This window comes from Cupressus sempervirens, chromosome 9, assembly GCF_028749045.1.
Source record: "Cupressus sempervirens isolate cs-2001-9-10 chromosome 9, ASM2874904v1, whole genome shotgun sequence".
NCBI classification, from domain to species: Eukaryota; Viridiplantae; Streptophyta; class Pinopsida; order Cupressales; family Cupressaceae; genus Cupressus; species Cupressus sempervirens.
This window is the reverse complement of record NC_143126.1, coordinates 648,106,722-648,127,423: the sequence shown is the minus strand read 5'-3', so window position 1 is coordinate 648,127,423 and position 20,702 is coordinate 648,106,722. Positions and strand designations below refer to the sequence as shown.

The 20,702-nt window shown below is 35.6% G+C and overlaps 1 protein-coding gene across 1 annotated transcript in view; it reads right to left on the bottom strand.

The window, feature by feature from the left end:
• Positions 1 to 20,702, bottom strand: part of LOC149540404 (U1 snRNP-associated protein usp106-like) — a 114,166-nt gene that overhangs the window by 24,781 nt on the left and 68,683 nt on the right. Inside the window, exons 8-10 of the mRNA XM_089801506.1 lie at positions 17,708 to 17,767; positions 2,485 to 2,543; positions 2,089 to 2,170 (exon numbers count right to left, since the gene is read on the bottom strand). Coding sequence (XP_089657632.1) covers positions 2,089 to 2,170; positions 2,485 to 2,543; positions 17,708 to 17,767 — 201 coding nt within the window. The remainder of the gene's footprint in view (positions 1 to 2,088; positions 2,171 to 2,484; positions 2,544 to 17,707; positions 17,768 to 20,702) is intronic.

Sequence of the window (20,702 nt, the reverse complement as noted above, 5' to 3'; positions counted from 1 at the left end):
TTCAACTATTCGAAATATAACATGAATATCAAATATATGCATATATTTAATTATATATTATATATGGATAAATTGATATGTAATTATCTAAACTATAGATTAAACATAAACATAATAAATGAACAATAATATCAAATGTAAGTAATAACTTAATTTGGTAATTAAAAGTCACAACTCAGAAAGGGCATGGACCATTCGATCATTCTGGATATATATGTGCAATAGGGAGAGAAAAACAGAGGGAAAAAATATACAATCTAATGGGAAATTTCATATCCATACAAATAAAAAAGTTGGCCAACAGATTCAAGGAGATACTACAGAATTAAATAAGAAAATATATATGAATCACAAATGGCAGTTAACCAATAAGGACAATAACCGGGTACATCTGTATTCAAGGAAGGTATCACCAAGCAAATGTAATTCATATTGGACATAGTACGGGTTGTGCATTGCTCGGAAAGAACAGATCGGTTCCTCCAGTCAGCATATAATTACAATAATCGCAGCTACATTGTAGTGTCGTTACCATATACACCAACAAGAGAATACTGTCGGAAGACCCAATTGGAATAGATATGCGTCAATTGGTCCATCAATTATTATAAACAAATACACATGCACGGGAATACATATGGACGGAGCCAGTAACAAGATATAATATAATTGGATTGTATAGAATTGCCCAGGTATAATATCACAGAGAAACCATTTGTACGCACAGGATAAAGTTAAGTGGTCTAGATTTCATTCAGACTTGGTAAGAATATTATTAGAATATAGTGAAAAACAAAATAGAATAGTAAGTTCTTAATAAGGAGCAAACAAGTTCCAGAGAGGATAGTCAACAGTATTGCTCACAGTCAGCGACAAGGAGGTTAAAACATTGAATGAATTTTTCAGCATCCAATGACAGTTCCAGCACCACCCTCAACAATCATAAACCTCTAGCCAATGATCACTGTCAAATCAGAACATGGACGAATCTTAGGCACCAAACAGGGAATAAGAAATAATACATGTTATGTACAGCAATAAAAAGAAATAAGATATGGAGAAAATCAACGGTGGTGCAGGGAACCAGATTTATCCAGACTCCATTATATATAGTTGACCATATCGAAGAGGAAGAAAAGTTAATAATGCAGGAAGTAAAAGATTAATACTATCTTAGATGGTCAAGGTCAAATACCGAAGAAGAGAATAGGAAAAAGTACAAACGTTCCCCCAAGAGATGTAGCCACAGTCAACTCAGAAGAGGCTCAAATATGTAAGGGAAAAACAGTAACAGAGCAGATCAGGAATTCTTTAAAAGACAAGCACTTTCAGATTCTGAGCAATTGAAAAGGTAATTTGTAAGGAGAATATCCAGGGACATTACACATGTCTTAACTGTCTCCTGTGTTCTATAACTGTAGTGGTTGTATTGAGCATTGACAGGTTGATTTTTTCATGCAACAGTAACCACAGCTTGTAACAGCTTCGAAAGACTCAAGTATTCAAAGCACAACAAATGACTCCATCCAAATTGAGAATAAAACCTAATAGAATAAAGAGATAAAGATCTCTATTGCAGCTACAATCTTCAACAGAATGCAGATTCTAAAATACCAGAAATATATTTTAGTTGATGCATGCCCTTTCTCTGACCCATGGGTAGATTTTGCACATGGCCCCCTACTATGATATCATATTGCAAAAAACAGAACAATATTCTTTCAGTTATTGGAGTTACAATTTCAATGTGGTTCATCTCCTTACAGACTCTGCAAGATTTGATTAACAAACACAAATCTAACATTTGTCCTAGATTCTTAATCATTATAATAAAAATAGTAACAAACCAAGCAGGTTACTATGGTGACATCACAAAGGTAAGCCTTATAAACTAATGGCAAGTGTTGTGTTCTTTTGGCCTGAATTATGCATGTTTTATGGCTTAGACAGAAAAAGAAAAAACACATTAAATAAATCTTTGCAGACTATTTTCGTTGACCTTGCACTTTGACATGCATAATCAAATATAGATACAAGCATAGCATAGCAAGAAATATGACAGAATAAAACCCTTCAAAAGTATGTTACCCGGAGATCATCTAATTTCTGTCGAATCTGCATATATCCCAAATGTAGCTTCCCACCAAAATGATCAGCCAACCGTCGATCACTAAAAATTGCATCACAAAAGAAGCAAGCATAAATTTATTTTAAAGGATTCAATTGACAAGAGAATTGCACGCGTTGCCACAATTTAATGCCTCACAAGCTTATTAAACATAGACCTTCAAGCTTAAAACAAAAGACACGCACATTCTGAAGCTGCAAAAGGTTTTTGTTGAAAAACGGGGCCCAAAGCCTGCTGGTAATGAAGAGGCATTATACGCCTGGTCAGGAGTTGGAAGTCCTTCGGTTTTCCAAATACCAATTCCTAGGATTGGATCCAGTGCTGGACAAGAAATTAAAAGAACCTAGAACTGTTACCTGTCATAAATGCTCAAGAAAGCACCACATATATCACATACTCGTAGCTTCTGATCAGTCTGCAAAGAGAAACCAAATAAACCACTATTTCAAAATCAATTCTACACTAGCCACTAAATTTAAGCTAAAAATTCACAATGAATAAATTGCCATGCACATGAAAATCTCTTGATAAAGCCATTCATTTCAAACATCAAACAATGATTCCCATGTTGTGCATACACAGTCAGTAATAAGAGGGCTAACCTCAAAGAGTGAACACTTCATTGAAGGGGCTTATATGGGAAAACCTATAACAACAATCATCAGTTGAATAAACTGAAAAGTGCAAGTCCCTTTAATTATAAGAGTTATCACAAGAGTAACAACACACCCTCCCAGGAAAATATTTATTTGAAAGATTTCAACTATTTTCACATGACACAGACTTAGAAAGGAATTAAATTCAAAAGCCAAGAAGTCGAGAGTGAGCTTAGACCTCAATGAAACAATGGAAAAATTTGGAATGTTAATATTACAAAAATAAAAATCAGAATTCTGAAACTTCAGATATTTGTAAATCTACCAACTTGGTTTACACTGGTTATTGAAGGATTTTCCAACACCATGAGCTTTTCACACCATCACTCCATCGTAAATGGGGGACCCCTCTTTCCGCTTGGCAATGTGGTAGTTGTCCTAGGTAGTCTTAGTTCAGTAGCAATTTTGAAGTCTCCAAGTCCAAGAAACAAGTTTGAACAACTTTGGCTTACTAGGGAATCAGTTGGACAAAGCGAGTCAATGGTGTGGAATTGTAGTCATGAAATTTGTGATGAAATGAATTTGCCAAGCATAAAAAGATGAAGTGAAGATGTAAAGCAAACTACGAAGAGATGATGTTTCCACCTTAAAGCGGAAATTTTTTGAAGGCTCCCGATTCCAATCCCAGAAAAGTTGTGAAAATCCTAGGAAAATCCTTATTCTAGTATCAAATTTATCTTGGAAAGTCCAGAAAAGCTATGGAAATGAATACTGATAGAAGTGTCCTAATTACTGAAATTTGGTTGTCTGAAATTTTGTACAATCTTCTAAAATCTAGAATCTACATTATAACTCCTAAAAATATAAAACCACTCTCAAACACCCTGACAATATATCCATCAAATACAACTTAACGTATAAGAAAGGAAATATTTAAATGTTATATTTTATGTTTTGGCCTGCCACTTGACCCTCTCATGTCCAAGGCTCGACATGGAAGGACGGATTTTGAACCCCCCTCTCTTTTCTGTTGCAGGACCAAGACCGTGAAATTTCCGACCTCAAGTTGATAAGATTTTTCAATTCCTTGGGCTTCATTGTGCCAAAAACATGTAAAATCAAGGGTAAAAATTAATTTTTTATCTCCCAGCTTGGTCAAGTTTGAAAGGCCAAAGAACTAGATGTGAAAATTAAAAAATAGCCAATCATGGTTTACAAATTGAATGAAACTGATCAAGGCCAACAAATCAAGATGAAATATTGAGCAAGTCAAGGAGAAACCAAAGTTGAAATGAAATTGCAAGCGTAATGAAACTTCAAGTCCAAACCATTGAGATGAGGGGTCAACATGAAGGGATCAGAATCCGGAACCCTCATTGCCAAGGCTAGACAAGGAGGGGTCAGATTCCGACCCCCTCTTGTCCACTTCTAGATAAAACACCCCTGATTTTCGCCCCTTGTTCCTGGTCAGCTTTGTGCTCCATGATGCTTCCATTCAAAAATTTGGCCATTTTGAATTGTAACCAAGCTATTATCATATGATAATCAGATCCAAAATTGGCTGAAAGAAATACAAAATAGCAGAAATCAGAATATAAATCAGGTGGAAATTAGGAGTTAATAGACCTACATACAAAACTTGCATGGGTACAACATCAAAATCAAGTTAATTTGGAATTCTGTTTTTATTATCATTTTCGCGACCTTAACATCATATTTTTTCCTTTGATTTGCAGAATGATTTTCGAAGAAGGAGATGCTTGGAGCACAAAGGATGGTGGCAAGGTCAAACACAAGGACTCCATGCAACAATTCACAAATGACCAGCCTACCATCAAAGGAGAGCAGGCTGAAAACCTTAAAGAAGAAGGTCGTTCAAGGTCAAATTATCAAAGTGGAATTCAAGGAACAAATTGTGCACTAAAAAGTCAAGGCTACGAATGGAGGAAGATTATCACCAACTTGAATTCCCTTTGGGAATCCAAGTTTAATTGATTTGAGTAGAATAATCCAAGTGCATGAAAGACCTCATCACTCCAAGAAGATCATGGCCAAGAAAACCAAGCTTTCAAGAATAAACAAGTTCAATGAGAAGATTTCCAAGAGATAAAGAGAATTTGTGAAGATGAAGCAATTCGGGTGTTTGAGCCATCATATTGAAGACTTAATAATGTTGAGTATCAAGAGATAGTTTTTGATCACCAAGGAATTAATCAAGCTTATAAGATAAGCATGCTAAGGTGGCAACCCCACATCTGCAACCAATCAGAATGCTCCAACTGCATATGTTCAAGCTCAATCAGTTCACGCAAGTATGTGGAGTCCACAACATGTCTCTACCTAATCTATTTTCTTAGTGACCATCAAATGTAACATAAATTTTTCATTGGTCAACACAGTTCTGCTTTTATGTAATTGGATTAACATTTCAAGCTTGTAGCAGTTGGTTGAACCAAGGTTGTTATGGCATATCTCGGTCCTTAATCTTGAATCCATCTAGGTCATGTATTGTAATTAAACTATAAAAGGCCAAGGTTTTATAATTTGTAAACCATCAATTAGAGTAGAGTAGGGAGGAGAGTTTTGCTGAATTTGTTATCATAATGCTATCAAAGTAATTGCTAATTCTGTTAAAACTTCTAGATTAGATTGGTATATGAGATTCACTATATATAACTATTGATTTACTTATCAATCTTTGATTGAAATGCTTCTTAATTTCTATGTCTGATTTCAGACTGTGATAACCAATATGTATATTCTAATTTCAGACTGCACAGACTCTAATAATTCTTCACACTATGATAAGTGAATCACTTTAAATGCTGACGATGTCAATATGCTTAGGAAGACTGTTTAAAGTATGTATTCATATATCATATTCTCATCAGCAGTCAATTGTATAAATACCATGGTAGGGTCATGACCCACGGTGGGTCACGACTCTTGAAAGTGTCGAGATCCAAAGTGGGTCGTGACTCCTCAAAAACAACGGAGTCAAAATAGTAATACACATGACCAATATAATTATGACTTACTACAACCGCTCAACCAAGGTTTGCAGTCGGTCAAATTATGATGTATTTAATATATATATTCAATCAGATATATAAGAGTGAGTCTTAATATATGTAAAGATTTAGTAAGTATATAATAATATATATACACACACAATCTTTACTATAATAATTTAATCAAATAATATTCAATTCAATAGTTAAGCAATTAGTAATAATCAAATAATTGAATTCATGATATCATGAGTAATGGCCTCCTGAATATCACGTGACATGATATTCGCCAAGTACCTATGACATATCTATACAAGCAGCTCATAGACCATCAATGTAATGACATCTATCACTTAGTTGTTGATTTGCAAGATATAATCTATCATGATCTTCTTAGACATTAGAAAATATCTATCACAATAAAAACATTTAAGTTAATGTAAAATTGTCACCTTTCAGTAACTTATGCAAATACAAGTGATGATCAGTTGAAAGTCATCACTTCCTCATGATGTACACAAGGGGCAAGCTCATTAAAATCATGCAGCCACACATATGATATCAAGAGTTTACATTAAGTTAAAACTCCCTCTGAATCTACTACCAACTTTTTTGACCTCTTACAACAATGTTTTCCTTGATGAAGTGTCAGACTCCTTCTGAATCTTATATCGTCCTTTTGACCTCCTAGCAGCAAGTCATGTCATGCTTCCTTGGTTCAACAAGTATCCATCTATTTAGGAATATTATAGTCTAGATATCCGCATAAGGCCTTCTAACTTACATACATGGAACTTCATCCCATGAATCATAATCCTTTAACTACTATAGATTGTGATCACTAGAGAATCCATCTCGACATGGTCCACTCCCTCTAAATCAATATGGCAAAGATCATCAAACGTTTGACTAAAGCATATCTTCTATCTGCTCCCTCTATCATGAAAGCATACCTCTTTATCCAAGATTGCCTCTAATGAAATGTCAAGCTCCATTTTGAGATGGAAGGATACTCATAATTCTGATCATAGAAGATATCTTGCTCCAATAGCCTCACTCTATATAGCATGAACATCAAATGACCAATCTTCTTTTCCTGCAGGACATCCCCAGAGACAAAGGAAAAGATCAAGGCAAATAGCTCTTTATATTTCCTATAGAAATATAACTATAAGAGAGACTAAATGTAATCCTCAGGGATAATAAGTACTTAAAATACAACAAATCGGAGAATCAAAAATGTCTCCATATAAGCATTGGTCAAACAATGAGGAATGGAACATTGTTATTATTACCCCCCACAATGTAAAGTTCCCACTTACTCCATTTTATATAGTTTTCAGTCACTATTTAATCCCATGACTAAATGCATTAAGATATTTTTTCCTTGTTGTAATGTCCCCTTCTAGGAACTACTTCAATCTCTCTTGCTCGCAATCTCTATTGTGCATTGTAGACTCATGGAGTCGATTAAGGATGCAAATTGTGAGTATAATAACCTTGTAGTTTAGGCTATTATGACTAATGGAAATTGTAGTTCTAGAATCTACTAAGTTAGATATTTCTAAATCATACTCTTTCAATATGGAGATTTTTATAATTGTAATTCATTCTCCATTAATTGAGAATTGATATATATCAATTTAATTATTGAAAACCTTTCTGCTAACCAATGGTAATCTTTATAAAACTTATCCTCTTTTTCTTTGTTAGTTCCTCTTATATCCATTGTACATATTCTACAATACTTTCTATAAATCTTCTTTTATATATATCTTTCAATTATTTCACAACTTCAAAACCATTTCCTCCAATTTGTTGTTAATCATGCATTTGTGATAATGTAATCACAAACTCCCTATAAATCTCCACTATCATCTTCTTATATATCTTTTATTTCTAATAATTCATGCCTTAAAATCGAGGGGGCATCTTTTATTTATTTAATGATCAATTTTTTAGTCATTATTTGAATTATCTCGACTTATTATCGTGCCTCCTCCATAATTTCTTCGTGAATTAACCACTTAAGAGATTGTATCAATTCAAAAATGATTTATAGTTACTTAGCCGGCATGGGAATCGACATACACAACTAATAAAGAAGTCCAAACATTCCTCTGTATTGTGAGTCACTCACATTCACACATTGCCCATGTTTGCTTCAAATTGACAATCAACGTATTTTCAAAGGAAAAAATCCAAACACGCAAATCCACCTCGGAAATAATTTGTCGATTTGAAAATAACTCCACTATGGAAACCAATTTAGGGCTGAATAGATTGATTACTTGGACCAACTTACAGTTGACAACCCTATTCAAGCTCATACGTCTAATCTAGTAACCTATTATATGCACGCAATGCCTAGAATGATACGTATGATTTGAAATTTGGCACTTAGCTGTTGAAAATGATTCAATCTCCACTCCACACTCACTGAGATGCTGATTTCTTTATCATACCCTTTAATGTGATGATCTTGAATACTCTTGTCTTCACTGTAAACAATATCTGGAATTGAGCTCTTGTATGAATGATATCAAGCATTGAGGTTGATGAGTCAACAATTAGATGCAAGGGTTGATGTCCTTGAGCCAAAATGGACTATGATTTGATTTTTTTTAAAATTTATATTACATAGGTTTTCTTTTATATTTATTAATATATAGGTAGATAGAAAAACAAATCAATAGTGCTAAACAACACTTTTAACAAGAAGTGTTCGGAACTTTAGAGTTAGATAGAGAAAGAAACATCACAATCCTCCTTGCCCAAATTCCTTGCTCTCGAGCAATTTCAAATTTTGGCCAATATCTCCACTCTTTTTCATGTGGCCCACCTAGTGGAATATTCTTCATTTCACCAAGCATTGCAAAATGACTATGTTTCTTAGCCTCCTTTCTCTCATAATGGTGATAGTTGTTTACTACTATACCTAGTCAATCGTATATATGATATAATAACCCTTAATTCGCTTTTAATTCTTGAATTAGCATTCTTAATGCCCTTTCCACCATAAAACTTTACAATAATCCCTGCACGACTTTATATCTTTAATGATCCCTTTCTTTATTCTATCATCTATCTATACCTCCTTATACTTATCCAATGCACTTGTTGCATATGCTTTCCAATGTTCTTTTCCCCTTTATCTTAATTCTTCGAATTCCAACTCTTATCTAGAATTCTCTTATAGAATATGCCATGTTAAAATGATGACCTTTTTACATCGCTATCTTCATATGTTATTTGTTGCCTTTATATTTCCTTTCTCCTACTTGTCAAGTATGGGTTTTCATTCCCTTGTTCCTTTATTCTCTTACTATCCTTGATCTTATTTTTACTAGATGCATACATATCATAATAAGTATATTATGGTGGTGGTAACTTACTAAATGTATCAGCTTCTCCACTTTATCTTTCATGTCTCATATATTCCCTTGTAAAAATGGCAGCTTATTTCCCATGTATTATTTCTTTAATGCCACACCATGTCATTCCTTCGATGACACAGCCCTAACTTTTTATCTCCTATCAATGTCTATTATTTTCTTTCAAAGACCCTCCATCTTTAAAGATCTCCTCTAGTATTATTACTCTCACCCTCCAATGATCGTCCACCTCCATCGGTTTGTATAGATATTCTCCATTTATTCCCCCCTACACATGGGTGTCTCTGCCCAACGACTTATATTTTATTATTCCTTATATCCATTGATACCTTTAATCTTTTTATATCCCCATTGCGATTATCTCCATTTATCCTTATTTGAGTCATCCTCCTCTTCTAATCGCTGGTCTCCCTTTGTTCCATTCTGTATTTCTCTTGATTTTTCCGTTGGTATCGAAATATATATATCTTGGTTCTGTTTGTTATTTCTTCTTCTTTTTCTCCGTCTAGTGTGACTATCATTTTCTTTTCCTATTTGTTGAGTTACATATTAGATTGATTTTTCCTTAAGTTCTCTCCGTCAGTTATCACAAGTCTCAAAATGAATTAGCTTTGTCTGCCCGCCTATTTGAATCTGGTTATATCATCAAATAAACGCCTCCATGAGTATTGGCAGAATACTAAGTCTCTTGTGTGCTGAATTGCCCTGTTGTATATGGAAATGTTGTATGGATGTATTCTTATAGCCAATACGTCTCTAATTGATCACTAAGTGACCCGTATATGGTTCTGTAATTGCTCAATCTTATTTCTTTTATTTTTCCTATTCGTAGACCTGTAGCTTTATTTCAATCTTCCTTGTTGAGCATGTATTCCTTAATGGAAGCTGCGATCAATTCTAGAACAAAATGTGTGGGAGAGTATCATGTTGTCATTCCTCTTCAATCCATAAAATGGTTGCCATTAGTTCATTGCCCCTGTATTTGTTGGTGTTTGATATTTGCTCCCTTATGTCTTGAACGTTGAATGGTCATGTCTTTCGATAGTTGACTAATGTATATTATTATGATTATAGACACATATATCATTCATATTTATAGCTTATATTATTTTATTTTCAATAATATATCATGTTTAGTTATTACTTATCTATATTAATCTCTAATCATATTATTATATTAATAATAGATGATAATATATTAACTTGTGAATATTATATTATATTAATATATATTTAATAACAATTTATATTATTATTTATTGTTATTTATTTAATTCAATAAATGTGATTATTATAATAATTATATTTTATTATCTTATTAGTGTTAATTACTGGATAAACTTATCCAACTGCTGATATCATTTAATTGTTATTTATTATTAATCATTTTAATTATTTTTATTGCTTGGTACTCAATTTATAGTTTAATATTACGATATATTTATTAAATTCTCTTTGGAAGAGGGTATATTATAGTCCACCCTTCCTGAAATTGCTTATACACACGCAATTCAAAATTTCCTCCTTGTGTGTCTCACTTCAGTCATACAACAACAATGGGATTAGATGGTTATAAATATAAACTTAAAATCACAGGATTCAATTTGAATTACTAAGATTGATTCAAGGACTTATCTTGATATATTGTAGTACTTCCATGCTTCTTGCTATGCAATGCCTTGTCCCACGATAAGTCCCAATGAGTAAACCTTATAATTTCTTGGAGAGAGTTTATTTCTTCTCAGATCATATGGATTCTCTTTTAGTATATATTTGTAATCCTTAGGAGAGATTGTATCTTGCTCTAGGCCTCTATGGATATAATCTCTTCTTTATAGTGGGGTGCCCTAATAGTTCTTCCATTATCATAGTGTACTAGGGTACCCTTCTAGCAGTTCTCCATTGACTATGACAAGGTGCCCTTAGTGGTTCTCCCTCAACTACTTCTGCAGCAAGGTGCCCTCAACAGTTCTCCCTCGTTTACAACAAAGTAGGGTGCCCTTAAAGCAGTCCCCCCTTAAATGTCACTACGACAAGGTGCCCTTCACAATTCTCCCTTACTTGCAGCCTGGGTCTCTTTTGCAATAGGGTGTCCTAGTGATTCTCCCTTAACTACAGAGCGGTTAGGTGTCCTTATTGCAATTCTCCCTAACATGCTTCTGCAATAGGGTGCCCTTGCAATTATCCCTTTATAGCAGCCTGGGTCCCTTTTGCAATAGGGTGCCCTAATGGTTCTCCATTAATCACAAAGCAATAGGGTGCCCTTGTGGCAGTTCTCCCTAACATGATACTATAATAGGGTGCCCTACCTATTCCAACTTTACCCTGAAAAAGAATTATTATTCCTAAACTTCCAAAGAGACCAAAGCACAATAGAAGAGAAAATAGAACAAAACACATTGAGGCTTTTGCTCCTAGTACTAATCTTATTAAATATAAACTAATCTAATGCAAAACTGTTGTCTAATTGGAAGCCAAAGAGGTTCCAGATAACCTAAGCAAAGGGGCATTGAAAAAAACATGAAGGAGAGAGCCAAGCTAATTGCACACTGAGCAAATATTGACACTCCCTCCTGGTATTTTAAAAGGCAACTTATGGACTAGCATGCTCCACAGGAAACATTTAACTTTAGGCTCAATAGGTCTATCCCACAAATGGATAAGGATCTTTCTCCACTTGCTATGATTAAGGTCAAGGTTCAAACAGGAGTCCAAGTGGTGAAAACTGACACAATTGGAAGAGGAGAGCATATACATATTTAGTTGTAATTAGATGGAGGGGAGTTGGGGGAGCAACACTCAAATCTAACACCTAATCCTTTCAAGGCACTTTTAATAATCTAGTAGGTTATCTTATGGGATTCAGGAAGACAAAATTTGCTCCTCATCTCCGGCCACTCAATTAGTTGCCCATTGGAGATGATATCATTAAATGACTTGATACCAAATTTTTCCCGTTTCTTAGCAGAACATCTGTGCACTAGGTCAGGGGTTTAGAGTTGTTATTCAAATTCCAACATATAGAACATTTACCACAACAAATGTTTCCAATTTTTGTTCTCTGGATGTTGCCAAGCAGTGGTCTCACCCTTGCCCAACTTTTTCATAGTGATCTGAATACATTAGAGCCTTCTACCACTGTCTTGCCCTCCAATGCTTGAAAGTCTAATACATCCAAATTACTCTAGAAACTTAGCTCCACAAGGGTGTCCATTGCTTATATTATGCCTCACAGGAACTTTCCAAGGTTCATTGCCCTGTTCTATTCTAGCGATCCATTTTACTGCTAGTGCAATTCCCTGTAATCTTACAATCCTTCAACCCAAGTCCTCCAAAATCCTTACTTTTGGTGCACCGATCCCAACTAACTGCATGAGACTTGGTTGCGCCTTTCCCATCAGACCAAAGAAAGTTCCTTTTGGAGAAATTCAAACTGATTAACATTAAACAGCCAAGCTGAAGAAAAGTACATTAAATAAGAGCAGAGAATCTTTTGGCGCACTGAATCCTTCCAGCCAAGGATAGATAAAATGAATTTCATTTGTTAACCTTTGCACTTATTTTCTCCCTAACACACTGCCACATATCATTGAAATTTGGATTAATAGCAAATGAAATTCCCAAATACCTGACATCATGGCTATGCCCTCCCCAGTTGAAACCAAATCTGTTACACTAGGGTAGAGGATGTGTATCCCAACCAAGAATGAGATTTAGAAATAGAGATTTTACTTCCTAAGGCTGCACAAAATAATTCCAATTTCGTCATCATGTGTTCCATGTTCTTTTCAAGGGAGAAAAGAAAAAATATCATCAGCAAACTGCACATTAGAAATTTCCTTTCTATTAGGGAGAAGTGGGCCTTGTACCTTGGGAGACAAGGAACTGTCTCTGAGAAGATAGTGCAGGGAATCAGCTGCAATAACAAAGAGAGCAGGGGCAAGGGGGCAACCCTGACTTATAGATCTAGCGAGCTCAAAGAATTCTAACCTATCTCCATTGACTTCTACAGCTGCAATAGCACCATTCATCGGGATTTTAACCATATGTGAAAATTCCAGAGGAAAGCCTAGGGCTTCCAGCATTATAAGTATGAAGTCCCACTCTACCTGATCATATGCCTTTTCATAGTAAATAAGTAACATCCCCACATTTTGTCCTGATTTATTTGCCCAGTCCAAGGTTTCCCAGCAACTTAACAAATTTTCCAAGATGAGAATCCCCTTAACAAAGCCGGTTTGGGTAGGATTGATGATTATTGGAAGAAAATGCTCAATTTTATTTGCTACAATTTTGGCAAGAATCTTATATGAAACATTGAGGAGGCTAATTGGTCTCCAGTTTTTTATAAGGGTTTTAGCTCCCCCCTTAGGAATCAATTTGATGAGCCCAACATTTACCCCCTGCTCCATAGACCCCTTTTCCAGAGCAAAGAGATAAAAATCTTGCAAAATAAGAGAGATCCAATCAATATTAACTTTAAAGAATTCAACTGATAGCCCATCTAGGCCAAGAGCTTTCTCTTTCTCATTACAAAAATAACATTTTTTATTTCAATCACTAATATAGGAGATACAAGTTGCGCTGAGTCTTGCTCTGAGAGCTTTTCAGGAATAATAGATTGAATTTTGCCTCTAGCCTCTTTCATTCCACACCCCTTATCTTTAGAAGTAAAAAGTTGTTTATAGAGGTAAGCAAAAGCATTAATAATGCTTTTAGGCTCAATGAGTGTGGATCTATCTTCACAAACACAATAAATCTTATCTTTGCATTCCTTGTGCTTCAAAATCTTTAAAAAGAACTTTGATCCTCTATCCCCTAGCTTTGGCCATCTGATTCTTGATCTCACCCATGCACTTTGGATCCTCTCAGTTTGCAATTTTCTCAAGTCATGTTTCACTTTGGTGATGCATTCCATTGTATGCAGGTTGGATGGTTGGCTCTAGGCTGAGGCCCTGACTGATTGCAAGGAATTTACAAGAGAGAGTTCCAGAGCCCTACTGTCTTTAGCTTTTTTTCAAAAGTAGTTTTAAACAACTTTTGCCAGGAGTTATCAGATTGATTCCACTAAGCAATAGGATCATCAAAGACACAAACAGAGGTATTGTACCAGTGAATAATTTTTAAAACAGCCAATATGTCTTGATCTTCCACAAGCGAGAAACCGAAGGCAAAGGATTTGAGGTGCTTAATGTCTGAGTTGGTTCTGGCAAGTTTGAAGATTTCAGCTAGTATGGGATGATGGTCTGAGAGAGAGTAGGGCAAGACTCTAATAGGGTTATCATAAGGGGGCTTGATACAACTTAAGAGATCCTTATTGAAGTAGAATCTGTCTAGTCTAGAATAGATTTTCCTGTAACCTTTTAGAAAATTAGATCAAGTGAACTAGATAACTTTCGATTGATGTCTGGAATAAGCAAGGGGATCAACAAGATTTGAGCTTAGTCACCACTCTGTTCCAAAAGTATTGCCCATTACCCTTGCATTCAAATTTTAATCTCCTTTATCTTGGGACCTCTCAACCATATTAAAGTCTCCAGCTAAAATCCAAGGAATATTTGGGTAGTGAAGATATCCACAACCACAATTTAATTATGTCAGGGTGTTCATTAGAGGCATAGATAGAGTGAATTCCAAATTCAAAGTCATCAATTTTGAAGGAGACCCATAAGGATCTATTAGAGGGGGAGTTCCCCCCACTGACAATACTCTTTCTCCACTTGAGTCCAACTAAGATAGAGGTTCCTCCTTTGCCTTTAGGGTGTTTGGAAGAAAAAGAAGCAACATCCTTCCAAATAAATTCCACGTTAATATATAATGCAAAGCCAACTGCTTTAACTTTTGAAGAAAAATGATATCAATATCTTGGGCCCAATCTAGGAACCTCTTAACAATATATTTTCTAAGGATTCAAGGCCTCTGACACTCCAAGATGCAAGTTGCAACTTATCCATGGCCAACACTATTCGTCAGTGCCCATGGGGGTCTGGAACCCCTTGAAATAGTGAGGCATTTTAGTTCTAGCCACCTTGCAAGGCTTAGTGTTGCCACTAGGTAGAGGGGATCTACCTCTCTTTCTCCTAATGATCTACCCATTATCCAGAGTAAGAGGCTTATTCTTTTTAGGTTTCCTTTTCTCCTTTTTCCTTTTCAGCTTTGAAGATAAAAGCATCATCTTCCCCCAATCCATCTACTTTAAAACCCTCCCCTATTTCAGTATTTGGAGTTGCAATAGACTACAAATCCTCATAGTTGCAAATACCCCCCTAGAGAGGCTAGGAGGGTGCTACATGACAAGGATGGGCGTTCTTAGTAATTTCTTCTTCATCTTCCTGGCCAGCAGTAGCTAAGGCAGCGGGGATAACAATGACAGAATAGCCATGAAACCTTTTTTCTTTACTAAGGCAATCCAATGATTGCAAAAATGGCACCTCACAAGGATTCACCTTCTCAGCCTCTACCAAGTTATCATTCAGGGGGGCAACCAGAATAGAAGCGGCAGCCTCTTCCCTATTCTAGATTGGAATAGAGAAGGATTTCAAAATAGGAAGAGTACTATTACCAACTTTCTTAGCCCTTTCTTTCAAAGTGTGCAACACTCGCTGCTAGGCATTAAGAGGCCGAGAATTACAGGAAGGGGATTTGGGAGCAAGCACAAAATCAAATGATTGGATATCTGGGAGAAGTGGCAAAGAAGGTTCAGAACTAGCCTCTTTAGGAGAAAATGATTGATTAGCAAAATGAACCTTCAAGTTGTCAAGAGAGGCTCAAATGGTGTCAGCTTCATTCAACCATTGTGATGCCTTGGGGTCCAGAGAGATTTGTTTAGGTCCCGGACGAGGAGGAACAACCATAGACTTAATTTTTAGTGGAGGCTTAGGAGGAGTGGAATCTTCTCTTGGGTGGGATTTTCTAGCAAGGAGAGAGCACTCCTTCCTTCTATGTCCCTCTCTCTTGCACAAATAACATGCATTAAGACCACCCATATAGGCAAGAGGACAACAAATGAGACATTTTCCCACAAGAGAAATGTTCTCAGGGGTTTCCTTGCAAGGTAAATGGAGATGAAAACCCTAGCATCTGCATTCAAGATGAAAGTATTTGAATGATCAGTTTTAGGTACTCTCTCAATTGTTTCAAGGAGTTGCAGTATAAAATTTCAGACAAAAGGAGGGAGGTTAGTCACTGTTATCAATCAAGAGCTAGCTAAGCCCAGAATTTCATCATTGATTGAATTGAGCGACCATGGAAAAGCCCTAAATTCGGCATTGTCGACCTTTCAAATTTGTCTTTCCATAATTGCTTTATAGGAGTTAGGGTCACAAAATATAAGGATGAACAAGCCTCTTTGCAACATATGGCAAAAGGAAAAGTAAAACCCTTGTTTTAGGTCCCAAATTCTGTGGAACCAATCATTAGGGAAGTTCCTGGACGGCAATTTAGTCGGGTCCATAGCAGAAAAAATATAGCAACATTCTTTAGCCTGGTTTTCTATTTATCTAACTCTACTCTCATCTGGTCATTCAGCTTAGTAAGAAACAAGGGTAAAGTAGAACCCTTACCTCCATAACTGGCTTGGGCCGGCTGAGCAAAGGTTGCCAAGACGTCTTTGATGAACTTGGTGTCATCTGGAACAAGGTGGATGCCCTACAACGCTTGTTTGAATGACGTTGAACGTGCTCCATTGGGTTGGACTCTTTCATCTTCTCCTTGCTTTCCATGGCGAGTAGTAACAGTGTGATCGTTTACAACATACTGGGGGTTTGTAAACAAAGAAGAAACCGAGGCATTGTGATGGGATTTAAAAGCCACTAGTATTAAATGCTTAAGGCGGTTGCCCTTTGCAGCCCCAGCGAGACCGAGGCCATCAAATACCCATACGAAGGAGAGTTATGAGGGCTCTACAGATGCTCAGTTGCAGAGCCAAGTCTCTCTCTCTCAAGTTCCCCACTTACATCAGAAAATTCAAATAATATTATAATTATTTTATTATTGTTAATTACTGGATAAGTTTAACTCTTTAATTTAAACTTATCCAATATTTGATATCATTTCATTGTTATTTATTATTAATCATTTATATAATTATTATTACTTGGTACTTAACTTATAGGTTAATATTACAATTTATTTAATTATATTCTCTTTGGAAGAGGGTATATTACACTTTGCTCATCTTTATTTCAAAAAAAGATACTAATTTTAGATTTTATTCTATAGAGACAAATAATACTACTTGAGAAGAAAGAACACAGATAAGTGAAATACAAAAATAAAATACCTTTTGAGATTTCAAGCAAAGAAATTCAGGTATTGCATCCTATGCACATAAGAGTAAAATAATGAATACATGAATACAGCAGTAAATAATCCTAATTTTTGATAGTCTCATTTATAGCCTGAGAGGAATTTTACAATAAAATCAAGAAAGAAACCCCAAATTCAAATTCCTAATATTTTACAATTATGACAGGATAGAAAGGTGTAATAATTCAGATGTCTCAAATTTAAGAATTTGGAAAGGGCTATTTAGTGAAGCCTGACATTTGAATTAATCAATAATAGAAATGAACTCACAATCCGAACATCAACAGCTGTAGATTTTGAGTTATCTACATGAACTTCCCGTGCTCCAAGCTGCCAACAAATTCCAAAGAGATTAGATTACATATCATATGTAATCATATTTTACATATCTTTTTAAAAAAGCACAAGAGCAAGACCAACGTTCCACCATAGTTCAACACCAAAGACAAAATCCATGAGCATTAACAAAAATAATAGAATTCATTATGAAGGCAATTTAAGATGCCAATGTCAGACATGACTTAATACTGTAAGGACATAAGTCTTACAGTGGTTATCTAGTTTTCATCACAAAATGCACACCTCGAGTGGATGTCATGTAGTCCCACAAGCAATCTCAATTGAACTGGTGACTAGTTTTAGGTGTAAGTTCATGTCCGTCATCATAACCAAATATGTTTTCCTGGTTACTGTTAATCAAATGTGTGCAATACCTCACCATTGCCACCATGTTGTTTAATAATGATCAATTGCTACTGAAAACACTCCATATACATCTCTTCTCTCAGTGTTGATATGTGCAGCTTTTATTTTAATGAAAAAGAATATTGTTATAATAGCCTGAATTAAGTCCCTACAACACAAGCCAAATTTTGCAAAAGGATCATTCATAGAGATCACACTGCTTCATATATTTGAATGGACTCGTGTAAAGATCTTGCGTTTCTTGGAGCTGCAATCAGGAAAGGGTGTCATCTATTTTCCAGGCTTTAAATACAGGCACATGAACTAAGAAAGAATTAGTTTATGTTTTGAACAGTAGTTGATACTCATAAATTCATTTATTGTCTATGGCGCATTGTTTATGTTCTTAAAAGCTTAGAGTGGTCATGGCTTTGAGGCTTATGGCTCTACAACAGAACAAGCACGTTAGAAAAGCCAAATTTTCAGAAATTCATTTCCAAAAGCTCAAAAACAATTCCAGGTCCTTGTACAAATTGTCAGGAAAAAAAAAATAGTCAACCTTTAAAACAAGTCATATTTTACATTGTTGTTCGTTGAGTTGAATTATTAATTTTGCTAAAGCACATTTCTACAAATTCTGGGCTCAATATCTGCAGATATTGCTGCAAACATATCATTTAAAAAATATTTGGAGTAAACACCACCCCAGTTTGCATGTCCTAAGAATAGGCATAGCTTAAATATTTGTTGGCACAGTTATGCCACTTCCGTGTCCTACAGTCTATCACTCTTCTATTGTTACTAATGATGATATAGATTTAGATTCCTTTTCTAGATGGTACTAGTTCCTAGGCCAAGGAAGTAGTTTTAACTTTTGAATCATTTTCTTTAAACGGGGCATTGCTTTTTAATACCCACTTCATATACAACATATACTAAGGACCTTGACACATAAGTGGCTGTACTCCAGGTGGTTCAAGCTTCAGTTTCCAACCAGACCATTTCCACAAATTATGTATTGTCTCCTTTTGGGAGGATCTTGGATCTCGCCTTAAAATCACAAATTCAACATCATCTCATATGACTATCATCACTAAGAATGATTATTTTATATTACCATAACTTGTCAATAATGATGAGAGGTATTTTTCCTGGTTGTGAGATGTGTCTGGGATGCAATAATGTCTGCTAACTGCCAGTTTAGTATTTGATAGGCTGCTTTAAATGAATTTCTCCATTTGTATTCAAAGGCACTAGCATCAAGCTGTAGAGCCTTCAGACACTTTGACAACGTTTGTTTCTCTGCTCCAAAGTTTATCACCAAATGATATCTGTTCTTTCTATTTTGACTACCATTGCTGACCATCTTCTTTTGATCAGAGTAATCCTTTGTGTTGGATCATAGTATTAGCAGGGTGAATCATTTTGCAGATGGTATATATGAAGTCGTGTGGATCATTGTCTTATGATAATCATTGATTGTATTTATTATTCATACTACTGACTACGCATTCTCTTCAGCGTATTTTGCAATTTACTTATGATTTCTATGGATGTATTCTATAATTATTCCTCCTTAGTCCATTGTAGAGGACTTCCTGCACGTTGGCCCATTCTTGCAATTATGGTGTATATCACAGCGATCAACTCTTAGAATAAATAATTGTCCTTCCTTTTTTTCTTAGTTATCTCTGTCGAAGGCATATGTTGTTGCTGAGTGTATCTTATAAATTATTCCTAGATATATGGTATCCCCACGATTTCTTTTGCAGTGATTTTTCTGCTGCAATTCTTTTGGAACAGTTTTTTTTGCAGCGAATATTTTGCAGGGCAATTTTCTAAAGCGAAATTCTTCTGCGTACTTCCTCTGCAATTATTTACCTGTGCATTCTCTCACCCGCAATCCCACCTGTGATTTGATTAAGGACTTTCGGTGCAATTTTCCTGTGCAATTTCTGTTTTATTTCTCCGTGTGATCTTCAACCTGCAGATTATACTTGCTTCCTGAGCAATTTGTCTTCTGTTTCCCTGCACGATTTTAAAATTGTTGCTTACACCTATTACCTGGTCGATTTTTTTGTGTGGATATCCACTTTACAACCCTACAGATAAAATTCTTTACAAATCCTGTGCAGAAACCATGGTGTAGATCCTAATCGAAATTTGTGTATGGATCATGCGCAAATTTTATGTTCCCGCGCAATGATTTGACATCTAAACCCAAGACGGTTCTGTTTTGGTTTGTGTTATACAATTTCTTGCAGGCAACAGGTAACTCAGGTTTCCTGTGTGTTGATGATGAAGTTGCTTGCTGCGATAATGTTCTTTACTCTGGTGCTTGTTTTTGTTTGAAATTCTGTTGCTTGCTGCGATAAAGTTCTTCACTGCAATAAAGTTCCTGCATTTGTTTGGTTTTAGCTTTTTTTTTCAGCATGTCTGCTGCTGCTGAGGCTCCCTCCTCTCAGCCACCTCCGTCCCTGACTTATCATAGGCTGGTTGAATGTTTGTTGAAGCTTGAAACTGAAAATCAGACGCTGAAAGTTGCTATGGCAACTCTCACAGAGACAATTGCAACGCTGAA